This window comes from Schistocerca cancellata, chromosome 3, assembly GCF_023864275.1.
Source record: "Schistocerca cancellata isolate TAMUIC-IGC-003103 chromosome 3, iqSchCanc2.1, whole genome shotgun sequence".
Taxonomy (NCBI): domain Eukaryota; kingdom Metazoa; phylum Arthropoda; class Insecta; order Orthoptera; family Acrididae; genus Schistocerca; species Schistocerca cancellata.
The window spans coordinates 749,658,917-749,676,387 of record NC_064628.1 but is presented as its reverse complement, the minus strand read 5'-3'; the positions used below and the strand labels follow the sequence as shown (position 1 = coordinate 749,676,387).

Here is a 17,471-nt window from a genome sequence, read left to right as displayed (position 1 = left end):
ATTCCATAGAAATAGACAGTGGTAAGTGACAAAAACAAGACTGCTAGTAGTAGTAACGTGTGCGGTTTCGTGTCTGGAAAATTATTTTCAGAGACGATTTGTACAAATCTGACGATGATGTGGATAACTACGCTTCAGAGAAAGACCCTGAATATTTTCCTGAACACAAATGAGCTTCAAATGTTGTCGCTAATCAAGTAAATGTGAATAATTCTTTAAGTTAGTATATAATGTTGTCTCTCTCTCACCATATGTCACGTGAACTTAAGGGCGTTAGATGGCAGAAATGTTAAGGGCCATCCTTAGCATTGTTTACGTGCTTTTGATAAGGCGACGGTAAAACTAATTTTGTATTGTGCGCAATCATAGATTGTCATACTTAGTTATTTCAAATATTGCTAATGCAAGTCTTAGTATCACAAACTGAAGCAGTTCGGATCCTTTAAATTTGTATTTTTGAGATGTTTCGCAGTATTGCTTCGTTAACTCACCAGACAATCAAACAATGGACAGTCATTGGTAACTGATGTTAAATGCGCTCAGTTTGCAAGTAAGCAACGTTAAGTAACCATTGACGTACCCTTTTGGATAGAATGTACGATTCTAATAATATCTCATTATTTTAGAAATATTTGATAACAAAGACTTACCCGAATAGAAAAATGGCATTGCCTGTAGCTGAAACATCCTATTTATGAAATTTTATTGAGTGTTTATTGTGCAGTTTTTCAAACAACCAACTTCTCCCATATCTTCATTTACAACCAAGATATTCACATAATAAAAAAATTCGTTCCCAAGACGGTCACTCTAGTTTCCCTGAGGCAATACACTGAGGCTGTATTCAAATGCTGCAGCATCTACTCACATCCCCAAATTACTCATCGCATTATCACATACTTGCCCCGCATTCTCTTCTCCTCTTTCAATATTGTTGTGCTCGTCGGAGTGAGGGACGCTTGTGCTATAAAATTGGAAAGCTTCCCATAGCAGTATGGGGAAATCTTACGCCGCTTCTGTCTAGAACCACGATCCTGGCTGGCTACTTGTAAATATGTACTGGCCCGTTTTCTTGGTCATTTCCGCTGCGCGTGAATAATGTGTTGTTGTTGTTGTGGTCTTCAGTCCTGAGACTGGCTTGATACAGCTCTCCATGCTACTCTATCCTGTGCGAGCTTCCTCATCTCCCAGTACCTACTGCAACCTACATCCTTCTGAATATGCTTGGTGTATTCATCTCTTCGTCTCCCTCTATGATTTTTACCCTCCACGCTGCCCTACAGTACTAAGTTGGTGATCCCTTGATGCCTCAGAACATGTCCTACCAACCAGTCCCTTCTTCTAGTCAAGTTGTACCACAAACTCCTCTTCTCCCCAATCATATTCAATACCTCCTCATTAATTATGTGATCTACCCATCTAATCTTCAGCATTCTTCTGTAGCACCGCAATTCGAAAGCTTCTATTCTCTTCTTGTCCAAACTATTTATCGTCCGTGTTTCACTTCCATACATGGATACAGTCCATTCAAATATTTTCAGAAACGACTTTCTGACACTTAAATCTATACTCGATGTTAACAAATTTCTCTTCTTCAGAAACGCTTTCCTTGCCATTGCCAGTCTACATTTTATATCCTCTCTCTTTCGACCATCATCAGTTATTTAACTTCCCAAATAGCAAAACTCCTTTACTATTTTAAGTGTCACATTTCCTAATCTAATTCCCTCAGCAGCACCCGACTTAATTCGACTACATTCCATTAACCTCGTTTTGCTTTTGTTGATGTTCATCTTATATCCTCCTTTCAAGACAATATCCATTCCGTTCAACTGCTCATCCAGGTCCTTTGCTGTCGCTGACAGAATTATAATGTCATCGGTGAACCTAAAAGTTCTTATTTCTTCTCCATGGATTTTAATACCTACTCCGAATTTTTCTTTTGTTTCCTTCACTGCTTGCTCAATATACAGATTGTATAACATCGGGGATAGGCTACAACCCTGTCTCACTCCTTTCCCAACCACTGCTTCCCTTTCGTGTCCCTCGACTCTTATAACTGCCATCTGGGTTCTGTACAAATTGTAAATAGCCTTTCGCTCCCTGTATTTTACCCCTGCCACCTTCAGAATTTGGAAGAGAGTATTCCAGTCAACATTGTCAGAAGGTTTCTCTAAGTCTACAAATGCTAGAAACGAAGGTATGCCTTTCCTTAATCTAGCTTCTAAGATAAGTCTTACGGTCAGTATTGCCTCACGTGTACCGATATTTCTACGGAATTCAAATTGATCTTCCCCGAGGTCGGCTTCTACTAGTTTTTCCATTCGTCCATAAAGAATTCCTGTTAGTATTTTGCAGCTGTGACTTATTAAACTGATAGTTCGTTAATTTTCGCATCTGTCAACACCTGCTTTCTTTGGGATTGGAATTATTATATTCTTCTTGAAGTCTGAGGGTAATTCGCCTGTCTCATATATCTTGCTCACCAGATGGTAGAGTTTTGTCAGGACTGGCTCTCCCAAGGCAGTCAGTAGTTCTAATGGAATGTTGTCTACTCCCGGGGCCTTGTTTCGACTCAGGTCTTTCAGTGCTCTGTCAAACTCTTCACGCAGTATCATATCTCCCATTTCATCTTCATCTACATCCTCTTCCATTTCCATAATATTGTCCTCAAGAACATCGCCCTTGTACAGACCCTCTATATACTCCTTCCGCCTTCCTGCTTTCCCTTCTTCGCTTAGAACTGGATTTCCAACAAAGCTCTTGATATTCATACAAATGGTTCTCTTTTCTCCAAAGGTCTCTTTAATTTTCCTGTAGGCAGTATCTATCTCACCCCTGGTGAGATAAGCCTCTACATCCTTACATTTGTCCTCTAGCCATCCCTGCTTAACCATTTTGCACTTCCTGTCGATCTCATTTTTGAGACGTTTGTATTCCTTTTTGCCTGCTTCATTTACTGCATTTTTATATTTTCTCCTTTCATCAGACAAGTTCAATACTTCTTCTGTTACCCAAGGGTTTCTAGTAGCCCTCGTCTGTTTCCTACTTTATCCTCTGCTGCCTTCACTATTTCATCCCTCAAAGCTACCCATTCTTCTTCTACTGTATTTCTTTCCCCCCACTCGTGTCAGTTGTTCCCTCATGCTCTCCCTGAAACTCTGTACAATCTCTGGTTTAGTCAGTTTATCCAGGTCCCATCTCCCTAAATTCCCACCTTTTTGCAGTTTCTTCAGTTTTAATCTACAGTTCATAACAAATAGATTGGTGGTTAGAGTCCACATCTGCCCCTGGAAATGTCTTACAATTTAAAACCTGTTTCCTAAATCTCTGTCTTACCATTATATAATATATCTGAAACCTGTCAGTATCTCCAGGCTTCTTCCAAGTATACAACTGTCTTTTATGATTCTTGAACCAAGTGTTAGCTATGATTAAGTTGTGCTCTGTGCAAAATTCTTCCCCCCAATCCATATTCACCTACTACGTTTCCTTCTCTCCCTTTTCCTACTACCGAATTCCAGTCACCCATGACTATTAAATTTTCGTCTCTCTTCACTATCTGAATTATTTCTTTTATTTCATCATATTTTTCTTCAATTTCTTCGGCATATGTGGAGCTAGTTGGCATATAAACTTGTACTACTGTAGTAGGCGTGGGCTTCGTGTCTATCTTGGCCACAATAATGCGTTCACTATGCTGTTTGTAGTAGTTTACCCGCATTCCTATTTTTTAATTCATTATTAAACCTACTCCTGCATTACCCCTATTTTATTTTGTATTTATAACCCTGTATTCACTTGACCAGAAATCTTGTCACTCCTGCCACCGAACTTCACTAATTCCCACTATATCTAACTTTAACCTGTACATTTCCCTTTTTAAATTTTCTAAATTACCTGCCCGATTAAGGGATCTGACATTCCACGCTCCGATCCGTAGAACGCATGAACAATAGGTAATTTAATTTAATTTCTTCCTCACTCTCGACCGTAGAAAGCTATCGTTTTCACAGCTACCTGCAAGCCTCTACTTGCGGGGCTTCCAATATGTATATATGAAAATTGCGCCCAATGAAATTTCCGCCCACACAAAAATCTATAACATTTGCGCTCCGTATTCATCGAAACTAACACCTCCCTAACTCACGGTCGACTTGCACACCGAGAGTCGTCTACGGGAAGTTTACTTGAATTCAGCCAGCCGCTGTGGCCAAGCGGTTCTAGGCGCTTCAGTCCGGATGCGCGCTGCTGCTACGGTCGCATTTTGGGCATGGATGTGTGTGATGTCCTCAGGTTAAATTAGTTCTAAGTCTAGGGAACTAATGACCTCAGATGTTAAATCCCATAGTGCTTAAAGCCATTTGAACCACCTACTTGAATTCCGAAAGTCCTCGTCCAGCCAAGTGGATATGATGATCTGCTTGGCTGAGGTACGCGCTGTTGAAGTTGGCCTGTGTCCGCAGTGAGGCGCTGGCTGCCCCGTCCGAGCCGCGTCGACGCCTCCACGCAGATGACCGACGTAAACATCCTGCTGCCGGAAAAATGGCCGCCACAACGTTCTGCGATATGCCCTCTTACATACGCATACTGAACTAGTCCTAGTCTTTTTAAGATTAATATCCTGCATTTCCTTCGTTTATGATGTGTACTCAGTCTTAAACGAGATAAATCGTCTTATGCCTTATCACTTTAAAAGTTTACGTTATTACGTAAATTATTTTGTCCTTTTAAAGTATATCGTACTTAATGTACAATATCTTCCACTTAGTGACACTGATAATGGTAAGCTAAATTAAAATTATCAAGATAATTTTTGTTTGTTTGTTATTACATAAGTTATTTTATGATGTGTACTCCGTCCTTTTATGCAACGTCCCCTTTAGAAAAATTATACAAGGCTGTACTTAAACTGACACACAATATTTTTAGCGCAACGCAATCTGACTTTTAAAAATCCCTACAATGGCCCTGACTAACAATAACCTATACCTTTCACAAATCACTTACCTCACCAAAAATCTTCGTTACTCGAACTACTGCAATACAGCGAGCGCCACTACTGCCAGCTAAATAAAAGATTCAAACTACTGAAGGCACTAACTGCTGATAGGCATAGTTAGCAAATGAAAGATTTTGATAGAGAACAAACAATGCATTTACCTTAATAGTGTTCAAAAGTCATAATATATATAGCAGTTCATGACATCCAGTCTTAGAAATTTCAAAACTCCGCCATTTCTCTCCCCACATCCACTACTGCTGGCGGCTCACCTCCAACTACGCAACGCTACGCGCTGTTCACATCCAGCTGCCGCTGCCCAACACTACAATGGCAGACAACAATGCAAACTAGCTACAGACTGCACACAGCACAGCCAGCGATTTTCATACAGAGCACTACGTGGCGTTACCAATAAGAAAACCTACAACAGCCTACTTACACTTTTAAGGTGCTTTTTACCTGATACACAATTTTATAATGCTTGTATATCTCCCACTTGTCAATACTGACGACAATATGGAGGATAATAATTATAAAGAGAATTGCTTCCATGTTTTGTAGTCACGTATAGAAAACATCCCTGCCTACCGTAGGGAATGGGAGGACAGGCTGTGCAGCGTTTATGTCACCCATACACACGCATAATCCTGCCCATTTAGTTATTATGGCAAGACATCTTACTTACATTACATGTACCATATGACGCCCCACGGCTATGAATATTGAATGTTTATTCTAAAGTCTGCTTAGACAAGTAGAAGAGAGACGATTTTTAAATTTCGTGATTCTGATTTGATTTTTATGTTCCCCTTTTTAATTTCAGAAGACCCAACCAAAAGTAGAAATTTAGTGATCGTGTCAGGAAGAAGTACAATAAACAATAATCACTTCCATTTTTTTAAAAATATTAGCACTATAATTCTCGTTCGAACGTATGCAATCCTCTTTATCAGTTCACCATGTACGAAAGAGCCGTCTGCTCCTCTGCCTGCACGACAAGTTGTGGTGTTCGGACAGGGCGACACCCCAAAGTGCTCTTCTATTTAGAAAACCTGACAATTTGATGTTCATTCTGGTACTGAAGATAAACACTTTTCAGATGAGTTCTAGAACCTATTCCTGCCCGTATATGTAATCGGTATTTCGTTATGAACCTTTATGCTGTTTACAAGAATATACACTCCTGGAAATGGAAAAAAGAACTCATTGACACCGGTGTGTCGGACCCACCATACTTGCTCCGGACACTGCGAGAGGGCAGTACAAGCAATGATCACACGCACGGCACAGCGGACACACCAGGAACCGCGGTGTTGGCCGTCGAATGGCGCTAGCTGCGCAGCATTTGTGCACCGCCGCCGTCAGTGTCAGCCAGTTTGCCGTGGCATACGGAGCTCCATCGCAGTCTTTAACACTGGTAGCATGCCGCGACAGCGTGGACGTGAACCGTATGTGCAGTTGACGGACTTTGAGCGAGGGCGTATAGTGGGCATGCGGGAGGCCGGGTGGACGTACCGCCGAATTGCTCAACACGTGGGGCGTGAGGTCTCCACAGTACATCGATGTTGTCGCCAGTGGTCGGCAGAAGGTGCACGTGCCCGTCGACCTGGGACCGGACCGCAGCGACGCACGGATGCACGCCAAGACCGTAGGATCCTACGCAGTGCCGTAGGGGACCGCACCGCCACTTCCCAGCAAATTAGGGACACTGTTGCTCCTGGGGTATCGGCGAGGACCATTCGCAACCGTCTCCATGAAGCTGGGCTACGGTCCCGCACAAAGTTAGGCCGTCTTCCGCTCACGCCCCAACATCGTGCAGCCCGCCTCCAGTGGTGTCGCGACAGGCGTGAATGGAGGGACGAATGGAGATGTGTCGTCTTCAGCGATGAGAGTCGCTTCTGCCTTGGTGCCAATGATGGTCGTATGCGTGTTTGGCGCCGTGCAGGTGAGCGCCACAATCAGGACTGCATACGACCGAGGCACACAGGGCCAACACCCGGCATCATGGTGTGGGGAGCGATCTCCTACACTGGCCGTACACCACTGGTGATCGTCGAGGGGACACTGAGTAGTGCACGGTACATACAAACCGTCATCGAACCCATCGTTCTACCATTCCTAGACCGGCAAGGGAACTTGCTGTTCCAACAGGACAATGCACGTCCGCATGTATCCCGTGCCACTCAACGTGTTCTAAAAGGTGTAAGTCAACTACCCTGGCCAGCAAGATCTCCGGATCTGTCCCCCATTGAGCATGTTTGGGACTGGATGAAGCGTCGTCTCACGCGGTCTGCACGTCCAGCACGAACGCTGGTCCAACTGAGGCGCCATGTGGAAATGGCATGGCAAGCCGTTCCACAGGACTACATCCAGCATCTCTACGATCGTCTCCATGGGAGAATAGCAGCCTGCATTGCTGCGAAAGGTGGATATACACTGTACTAGTGCCGACATTGTGCATGCTCTGTTGCCTGTGTCTGTGTGCCTGTGGTTCTGTCAGTGTGATCATGTGATGTATCTGACCCCAGGAATGTGTCAATAAAGTTTCCCCTTCCTGGGACAATGAATTCACGGTGTTCTTATTTCAATTTCCAGGAGTGTATATAATTTGGTCTTCGGTTCGAATTATCGATTAGTTCGCTCCTTTCTGTATGACGGACAGAAGATCGTTAGCATCAGGCGCGTCTGTACGGAGGTGTCCGTGGACTGCTGCGTCGGCTATGGGCCGCTTAGTGTGACGTCACTAACACTGCCGGGCGGCCTCGTTATCCCGGGGGTGTCGGACAGGGGGATTAGTGCACCTTTACCCGACCTCTTCTGGGCGCACATTTCACTAGGCGCACTTTACAGTGCAACTTCAAGTATAACTACTTACGAGACTGAGGATGGTGGGTAGAGGCTACAACACAGCCAACCGACACAGCGAGGTTTTCCCTAAGGTACTGACCACTCTTGTCGCCTACTGCTTATTTAATAAGACACTCTGTTTCACGATTCTGTCGCAGTAGTTACTGCACGGTCATTTTGAGCAATTTATTCTGTGTTTTGGCAAAAAAAGGCAAAATTAAACCTGTCCGCAAGAGAAATGTAACCGTTCTTGGTACCTGATGACGGTTCTTCAAATGATAAATAGTTAACAATTCAGACAGAAATAAATCTCCACTTCTGTTGCAATTTTGGAGGAATCCTGTAACGCACCGTATTTTTGAAAGTGAACGACTGGAATAGAAACATATGGCAGGATTTTCTCCCTGTTCTTCATCTGAGAAATATGGAAATAATTCGCACCGGTGGGAGGGGGGGGCGGGGTACCATACATCTATTCCAATCCCCATTCAGAGTGAAGTGGTGAACTTTTCTGTCATAATTATCTTTTAATGTGTTAAAGATAGAGTACATGTATTTATAATCTCCTTTAACCTTAATGAGTAGTCTGTAACGGTCCATGAGGTAATGAAATAATGTAATTTTTAGAGCCATCCATAGGCAATGAAACGAGATCTGCTGTGGGCTTTTGCAAAACAAGATGTGTGAAGAAATTACACGTTTAATTTTCATATCTAGGATGTAGTTTTTTCTAAGCAGTTGTCCTGATTTGTCCTCAGTTCCTCAGGTGCAGAAAGAAAATCATTTGCTAAGTTTCAGTCCATCTGTCCCTTATTAAAAAGACAGTGGGTTACAAGATCACTCTGAAATTGCAACAAAAGTAACGATTTATTTTGGCCTAACTTGTTAAGCTCCTCTCAGTCATCAGTGGCTATTTTTGGCTAAAATGTTAAATAACTTAGATGAAAATAAATTTTCAATTCTGTTGTAATTTCACTCTGCAACTTATTTCTTTAATAATGAACAGCTGGGGCTGAAGCTTACCGGAGGATTTTCTTTCTACATCCCAGTTGCATTTGACATACGAGAAAGTGCACCAAATATCGTGTGGTCTATCCTGTTCCTATCCCTATACACAATGGGAGAGTGAATCTTCTTACTACCAATATTTTTTAATCCGTCACTGATATTGACTTCGACAAATATCTGGCAAGACTCTGCAAGTCTTCAGTGTGTTCCCAGCTTCAGAGTTACGAAAGAGTTTTATTCCGCAGCACGTATTATTCCATTAGAAATACCAAATTTGGCGCCTGTGTATCTGTGGATAAAAGCGTCACAAAAACATGATAGTCATTATTTTATGAACTGCTTGAGACTATTCATTAAGGTTAAAATAAATTATATATATTTATAATCTATCTTTAACATATGAAAAGATTATTAGGATGGAGACGTTCACTACTTCACTCTAAATGGGGGTGGAACAAACTCGTGAGACCTCATTGCTGCGAATTATTTTCGTATTTCTCAGATGAGACACAGGGAGAAAATCCTTTTGTATGTTTCCGTTCCAGTCGTTCACTTTAAAAATACTGTGGATTACAGGATTCATGCAAAATTGCAACAGAATTGGCGATTCATTTCTGCCTGAATTGTTAAGCATTCCTCATTTGAAGAAGCTTCGTCAGTTATGAGGAATGGCTATAGTTTTCTTGTTGATAGGTTCAGTTCTGCTTTTTTGCGAAAACACAGTGTAAATTTCACAAACTCACCTGTTAATAGCTATTGTGACAGAATCTTGGAACAATGTCTTGTTAAACAAGCAGTAGTCGACCAGAATGCTCAATACCTTATGGAAAACCTCAGTGTGTCAATTTGCTGTAATATAAGAAATTTTACGTTTATTTTCGGACCAGCAAATATTCTTTTCACTAGCTATCAATGACTTTTTAAAAATTACAATACTGGATTGAAAAAAATATATAATAAAAACCATAGCTCTTGGTATATCACTATAGATAAGAAAGAAATTACAATTAAATCAATACCATTAGCTGCTGACGGGCGTTGATATACATCAAATGGGACAGTTGAAAATGTGTGCCCCGACCGGGACTCGAACCCGGGATCTCCTGCTTACGTGGCAGACGCTCTATCCATTTTTTTTAAATCTCATTTTGTTCGTTTTCGTTCGTTGTATCTGCTCGGGGCGGACGTCGCAAGACACCCATATCAGTTCGTCATTGATCCATTAACTCATTTTTTTTTATTACAGAGGGCAGCTAACCCTCTGACCGAACACTCTGAGTTACCGTGCCGGCAAACCATCTGAGCCACCGACGGCACAGAGGATAGTGCGACTGCAGGGACTTATCGCAGGTACGCTCCCCGTGGGACCCACATTCTCAACTTATAGTCCACACACTACATTCGTAGTGTCCCTGCCATTATACCCATTACTCGCGGAAGACAATCCACCGAGTCCCGTAAGAGTTCAGGCAATTCGTGTGCATCCGCACTGAAGAAGGTCATCAGCCGGTTAGCATTAAATGATATGAAGATGGCATCTGTTCTTTCGGACATGTCCGGAAGAAGAGATGCCATCTTCATACAGATAAGAAAGTTCCGTATATTAACCATGCAGCAAAATACACCCCTCTGTGCTCTCACTTGCCAAAATCTCGTATCAATATCTTGAATGATTTAGATATATGAGGTGTGTTTTAAATATTTCATTCTCAACTATGTGCAGTCGGAAGTGTATCTGCTATACAAATCCCATTTTCTTGAGATTGGAAACGGATAGAGACCTCGTCCCAACTCTAAGGAAAAATTCGGTATGTTACCTAAATTTCATTCGCGACAACATTTGACGTAATATGCACCAAACGAAAAATCATAGCGATCCATATTTTTCACTGCAGACTTTTTCGAATTGCGCGCGCAGCGTCTTACGTAAATCAGGATATCACAATAAGTATGACCATTGCCGAAATTTCGGGCGTTTTACCATGAAGATGACATATGAAACTATAAGTAAAGTGAAAACCATTTTTTTTTTAACGATTAGTTCTGTGTAATCATTTGAGAAAGACTGCAGGGTTGCGCCTCGATTCTGTCCGTGCAGCACACAGTCAACCGGCCCGCCGAAATCGGGCAAAGAATGTCTTGCTCATTCCAGCTCGAAAGCAGCCGCGAGACAGCGTCACTCAGCGCCGCCACCTGGCTGCCACTGTATGCTGACTCATTAGATAACAAGGGGTTATTTATCGCAGTGGTTCAAGCCGCCTTGCGCTGCCCCCCCCCCCCCCCACACACACACACACGGGGGTGAAAGCTATATGGGAGGAGAGGCAACAAGCCAGGTAGTTCCTTCCAGATCATTAGAGGCGCTATGGCGCTATGGGTCAAACGAAGCTGCAATTGACCAATGAGAACTGTCCAATGGCGGTTATTGATATTATATGACTCTAAGCATTATGGGACTTAACATCTGACGTCATCAGTCCGCTATTGATATTATATCATCTTGCTCTGTACTGAAGTCCACGGTTACAGTCGTCTTTGTATATGTTTCATATTTACATACTACTCATCTTCATTATAAACAGATTTATTTCTTTAAATTTCATAAAGTTCACTGTGGAACTGAAGAGATTTCCTGCAGAAAAATGTCCGCAATTAATCCTAAGGTAAGACATTTAATTTTCTGTAAATAATCTCGTAGCCTATGAATGAAATGTATTCTCTTCTGTCGTGAATGAAGCTGTGTGATTTCTGTTTGCTTACTTAAATAGCATTGATATGTCAGTAGTAGTTTTATTTGATGAAGAATTTTATGTTTTACAGAATATTCAACACAACAAATTGACATAGAAATACTCCTGTAAATTCCCTGGCTGTTCATCTGGATATTACGTCGGTTCAACTAGGAACAAGCATTTCAACAGGTTTCCAAAACTACTTCAAGGATTGCTTCTGAAGCGGAAAAGTGTTTGTAAACTGTGACCTGATGTGAATTGTGCTACTTATTTTGTTTGTGAAGATCATTTTTTCGAGGAAGTTTTTACGAATAAAACTAGGCATAGGCAAAACAGGGGCGAGTTTCCAAAACATGTGGTAGGTGTTCAATGTGAAATTGTTAATATCAGTAGTGAATCAGGTGAAACTGTTGCTCATAGTGAAATTTTTACTGTGTGCTTAACAAATAAAAAGTAAGTTTTGTTTTAATTTCACTGTTTTTATCCGCCTTTCCTATTTTTGGTACTTAATATTGATGTCTTCTTTTTTGTGTTGAAGCGTTTACAGTTATAAGATGTAGGAACTTTTTAAAGAAATTAATGGTCAGTAGTGCACGTTTCCTGGGAAATTACTCAGAGATTACAGTCCTGAAACATACTTGCAACAAATTTTAGAGTTCTTCATTCATTAACACTTTGACAAAGATTTCTTAATTGAACCCCTTTAACTGCCGATTATTCTCTTAATAATAGTTTTTTTCTTCCAGTGCCCCCACAGCTTACAAGATGTCAAAGTATGACATTATTCAGGAATATTTGTGGTCCAATTTATATGCAACAATTTTTTATTTAGCTTGTGACAGTTATTTAGACTACAAGCTTGTTTCGACTTACTGTCAGTTTCAAGTGTCGCGTCTAGTTTTTGTAACGCACAAAACGTCCTGGAGCTCTTATATGTTAATAGAAATCAATATAAGTGTGTCAGTTTGCAAGTCTATTCTTGATGTTTGCGCCTGACAGTTGCTACTCAAGAAAAGATCACAGAAGCAGCGACTGTCAGACGCAAACGTCAAGAATATACTTGTAAACTGACACACTTATATTGATTTCTATCAACATATAAGAGCTCCAGGATGTTTTGTGCGTCATAAAAACTAGACGCAACACTTGAAACTTACAGTAAGTCGAAACAAGCTTGTAGCTTAAACAGCTGAAGCTAAATAAAATTGTTGCAGCTACATTGGACTACAAATACCCCTGAATAATAGGTTGTCACTGCTGTATTACAGTGTGCTATAGCTGTGTTTAAATTATTTTATTATGATGCTAGCCAAAATAATTACATAGCACGCCCAGAAAACTAAGATAAGAAAATTAAAAGAAGAAGAAAAAAAAACAGCGTAGATAAGCTAGGAGGGATGCAACCCGCAATGTTGATCCCTTTTTGGTTCATCTCCATACCACTAGAGGCGCTGCCATCGGTCAGTGTTGCCCACTTTTTCACACGGGAGTTGCGCTTCTCTTTTCTTGTTCTTCTGTGGGTCCCCCTGCGCGGGGGTACAGTAAGAGTCTCTTGTGACAGAACCCCTGTTGACTGTGTGTGCAGGCTTCATCGTGGTGGCGGCGTGCGTGATGACGTTCGAGGCGCGGGACAGTGCGGCCAAGGTGGTTCCGGCGCGGCTCAAGGTGACGGGGTCGGCGCGTGCTGGCGGGCAGTCGCCGCAGCCGGGCGCGCACGCACACCAGGCGGCGCTGGCCGCCGGCAAGCAGGGCAGCTACCGGTCGGACGCGGGCAGCGCGCGCCGCAGCGCCAGCTGCCAGACGCGCTGGGACAACCACCTCGGCCTCTTCCGCGCCATGCAGCTCAGCAACGGCGCCGTCGACTCCGGCACGGCGGTGAGCCGCCCCACTCCTCTTACCGCTACAGTCCCTCAACCTAAGGCCGGTATTACACTATCAAATTTCTTTGTCAAAGATTTGATCAAAGATGTGATCAAATATTCCGTCAAATATATTTGACAAAGATCTTTGACGTAGCGCTAGAAGAGGTATTACACCGTCATCAAATATTTCGCCAAAGTTCGAGATGGCTGACAACAACTTGTTATTAACCGCAGCAGTTGCACGTACCGCAATTGCATTGTGTGCACATGCGGAAAAGAAGTGGGGGAAAAAAGGAATCATACATATAAGGTTGACAGTCTTTTAAATTCCTGGGATTACAACTCGATAATAAATTCAGTAGGGAGGAGCACACCACAGAACTGCAGAAACGCCTTAACAAATCTGTATTTGCAATTCGAGTGTTAGCAGACATAGGCAACATAAAAGTGAAAAAGCTTGCATACTTTGCCTACTTTCATTCCATAATCTCATATGGTATAATATTTTGGGGCAAATCGTAAAGTCAAACAAAAGTTTTCAGAGTCCAAAAGCGTGTAATACGTATTATTTGTGGAGTAAATTCACGGACGTCCTGCAGAAACCTCTTCAAAGAACTGGGTATACTAACAACTGCCTCTCAGTATATTTACTCCTTAATGAAATTTGTCCTAAATAATATATCTCTCTTTCCCCAGTTCATACATACAATACCAGGAACAAAAATGATCTGCACAAGGACTTAAAAGCACTTACTTTAGTTCAAAAAGGGGTCCACTACTCAGGAACACTCATCTTCAATAATTTGCCAGTAAACATAAAAAATTTAGTTACAAATGAAGATCAGTTTAAAAGAAGCCTGAAAGACTTACTAGTGGCAAACTCCTTCTACTCCACTGACGACATTTTAATAGAAACAAATGATGTATTTATTCATGCTATTAGTATTGCTATTCAGCTTTTAAAAAAATGACATGTTCCACATCCACGAGGGTCTCCTCAGCGCGGATCTATGGAACGAAAAACTAATCTAATCTGGGTGAAGCCGTGGGTTTTACGACGACACGATAAAAGCATTCAACAAAACTTGTAACGTGAGCTTACAGTGGAAGACGTCAAATCGTACATCAGTTACTTAAGAATGGATGTGTTCAGTGAAGTGTATCCTCATATCACAAAGCACAATATTCACTTAAGAACTGCTACATCTTCAGAAGACAGGCTCACTGAACACTCCGATTCCTTGCTACAGGTAAGGGTTATGTTATGTTATGTTAGGTTAGATTAGGTTATGTCAAGTCAGGTCTCCAATCTTCTTAATCTGTTTTTGTATTCAGGGTGCCTCACGTTGTAAAGCGCCTCATCACCTTCATACATCTCTATAAATTTTGTAGTTGTCGGCACACACTAATTGTATTTACCAGCAATGTTTATAAAAACACTACAGACGACAGAACGCTGCAGCGATGCTAGCGCTCCATGTGGTAACATGTCACATTGCAGTGAACAGAAGCGATTTCTTTGATCAAATCTACAGTGAGGCCCTAGATTTGATCAAATATTGGACGACATTTGACAAAGTCCCAATTACACCATCAAATATCTTTGACAAAGATATTGGACAAAGATATTGGACAAAGAAATTTGATAGTGTAATACCGGCCTAACTACTGCGGTTCCCAACTTGTCTGAAGGAGACGGCCAATATCCTTGAAGCTGTCCTCACACGGGACGTGTTTATCATTAAGCGCGCCAACCGTGGTTTATATCGCGGTTGGTGCGCACTCAAAATCGAGTCGGTGCATCACACGGAACGTGCTCCTCATCGTGATTTGCGACACAGCGGCAACTGTCGGCTGCACCTGGCTCGCAAATCACACACTTTTTTTTTACACGAATGGACGTGCGCAAAGCTGCTACGTTACCTCTGTTCAAAGTCGCTTTCATTCCTTGTCCTGTTGTTCTGTCTTTTATATACGTAAATAAAAAATTCAGTGTCCATGAACATGTTATGAGACAAAAAGACAAGTTCCATCTCCTGTCAATAAGGACATTAGGATTTAAAAGTTCCACTACACAAAAAGTGTGAAATATAAATTTACAGTCATCATCCACGTAAGATGCAAACTACTTCAGCGTTCCCAATTTGAGTACAGTCCTAAGCTCATTGTTACTACGTTACTGCTTTGACTCAATAGCAACATTTTCAGAATACGTGTAATAAAAGACTTTAAACAACAAAGTGCAAAATAACCTGTTGTACCTATTGCAACTAGTGCAAGCTCTCTTGCACATACAGCCGAAAATAACATATGTACTGCAATATCACTGTTACATTTTCTCTGTACTTCATTTACGAGTGTGTGCGTGAGAGATAGAGTGTGTGTGTGTGTGTGTGCGCATGTATACAGGGTGGTCCATTGATCGTGACCGGGCCAAATATCTCACGAAATAAGCGTCAAACGAAAAAACTACGAAGAACGAAACGTCTCTAGCTTGAAGGTGGAAACCGGATGGCGCTATGGTTAGCGCGCTAGATGGCGCTGCCACCGGTCAAACGGATATCAACTGCCTTTTTTTTTTTAAATACAAACCCCATTTTTATTACATATTCGTGTAGTACGTAAAGAAATATGAATGTTTTAGTTGGACCACATTTTTCGCTTTCTGACAGACGGCGCTGTAACAGTCACAAACATAAGGCTCACAATTCTAGACGAACAGTTGGTAACAGGTAGGTATCTTAAATTAAAATGCAGAACGTAGGTACGTCTGAACATATTATTTCGGTTGTTCCAATGTGATACATGTACCTTTCTGAACGTACCGTTTCTGAGAACACATGCTGTTACAGCGTGATTACCTGTAAATACCACATTAATGCAATAAATGCTCAAAATGTTTTCCGTCAACCTCAATGCATTTGGCAATACGTGTAACAACATTCCTCTCAACAGCGAGTGGTTCGCCTTCCGTAATGTTCGCACATGCATTGACAAAGCGCTGACGCGTGTTGTCAGGCGTTGTCGGTGGATCACGATAACAAATATCCTTCAACTTTCCCCACAGAAAGAAATCCGGGGACGTCAGATCAGGTGAACGTGCGGGCCATGGTATGGTGCTTCGACGACGAATCCACCTGTCATGAAATATGCTATGCAATACCGCTTAAACCGCACCCCGAACTATGTACCGGGCATCCATCATGTTGGAAGTACATCACCATTCTGTCATGCAGTGAAACATCTTGTACTAAAATCGGCATAACATTACGTAGGAAATCAGCATACATTGCACCATTTAGAATGCCATGGATAAAATGGGGGCCAATTATCATTCCTCCCATAATGCCGCACCATACACTAACCCGACTAGGTCGCTCATGTTCCACTTGTCGCAGCCATCGTGGATTATCCGTTGCCCAATACTGCATATAATGCTGGTTTACGTTACCGCTGCTGGTGAATGACGCTTCGTCGCTAAATAGAACGCGTGGAAAAAATCTGTCATCGTCCCGTAATTTCTCTTGTGCCTAGTGGCAGAACTGTACACGACGTTCAAAGTCGTCGCCATGCAATTTCTGGTGCATAGAAATACGGTACGAGTGCAATCGACGTTGATGTAGCACTCTCAATACCGACGTTTTTGAGATTCCCGATTCTCGCGGAATTTGTCTGCTACTGATGTGCGGATTAGCCGCGACAGCAGCTAAAATACCTACTTGGGGCATCATCGTTTGTTGCAGGTCATGGTTGACGTTTCGGATGTGGCTGAACACTTCCTGTTTCCTTAAATAACGAACTATCCGGCGACCGGTCCGGACACTTGGATGATGTCGTCCAGGATACCGAGGAGCATACATAGCACACGCCCGTTGGGCATTTTGATCACAATAGCCATACAGCAACACGATATGGACCATTTCCGCAATTGGTAAACGGTCCATTTTAAACACGGGTAATGTATCACGGAGCAAATACCGTCAACACTGGTAGAATGTTATGTGATACCACGTACTT

The 17,471-nt window shown here is 42.1% G+C and overlaps 1 protein-coding gene across 1 annotated transcript in view; it reads left to right on the top strand.

The window, feature by feature from the left end:
* The window catches only part of LOC126176550 (uncharacterized), a 954,985-nt gene that overhangs the window by 856,596 nt on the left and 80,918 nt on the right, over positions 1-17,471 (top strand). The window contains exon 3 of the mRNA XM_049923708.1: positions 13,178-13,408. Within this exon, the coding sequence (XP_049779665.1) occupies positions 13,178-13,408 (231 nt within the window). The remainder of the gene's footprint in view (positions 1-13,177; positions 13,409-17,471) is intronic.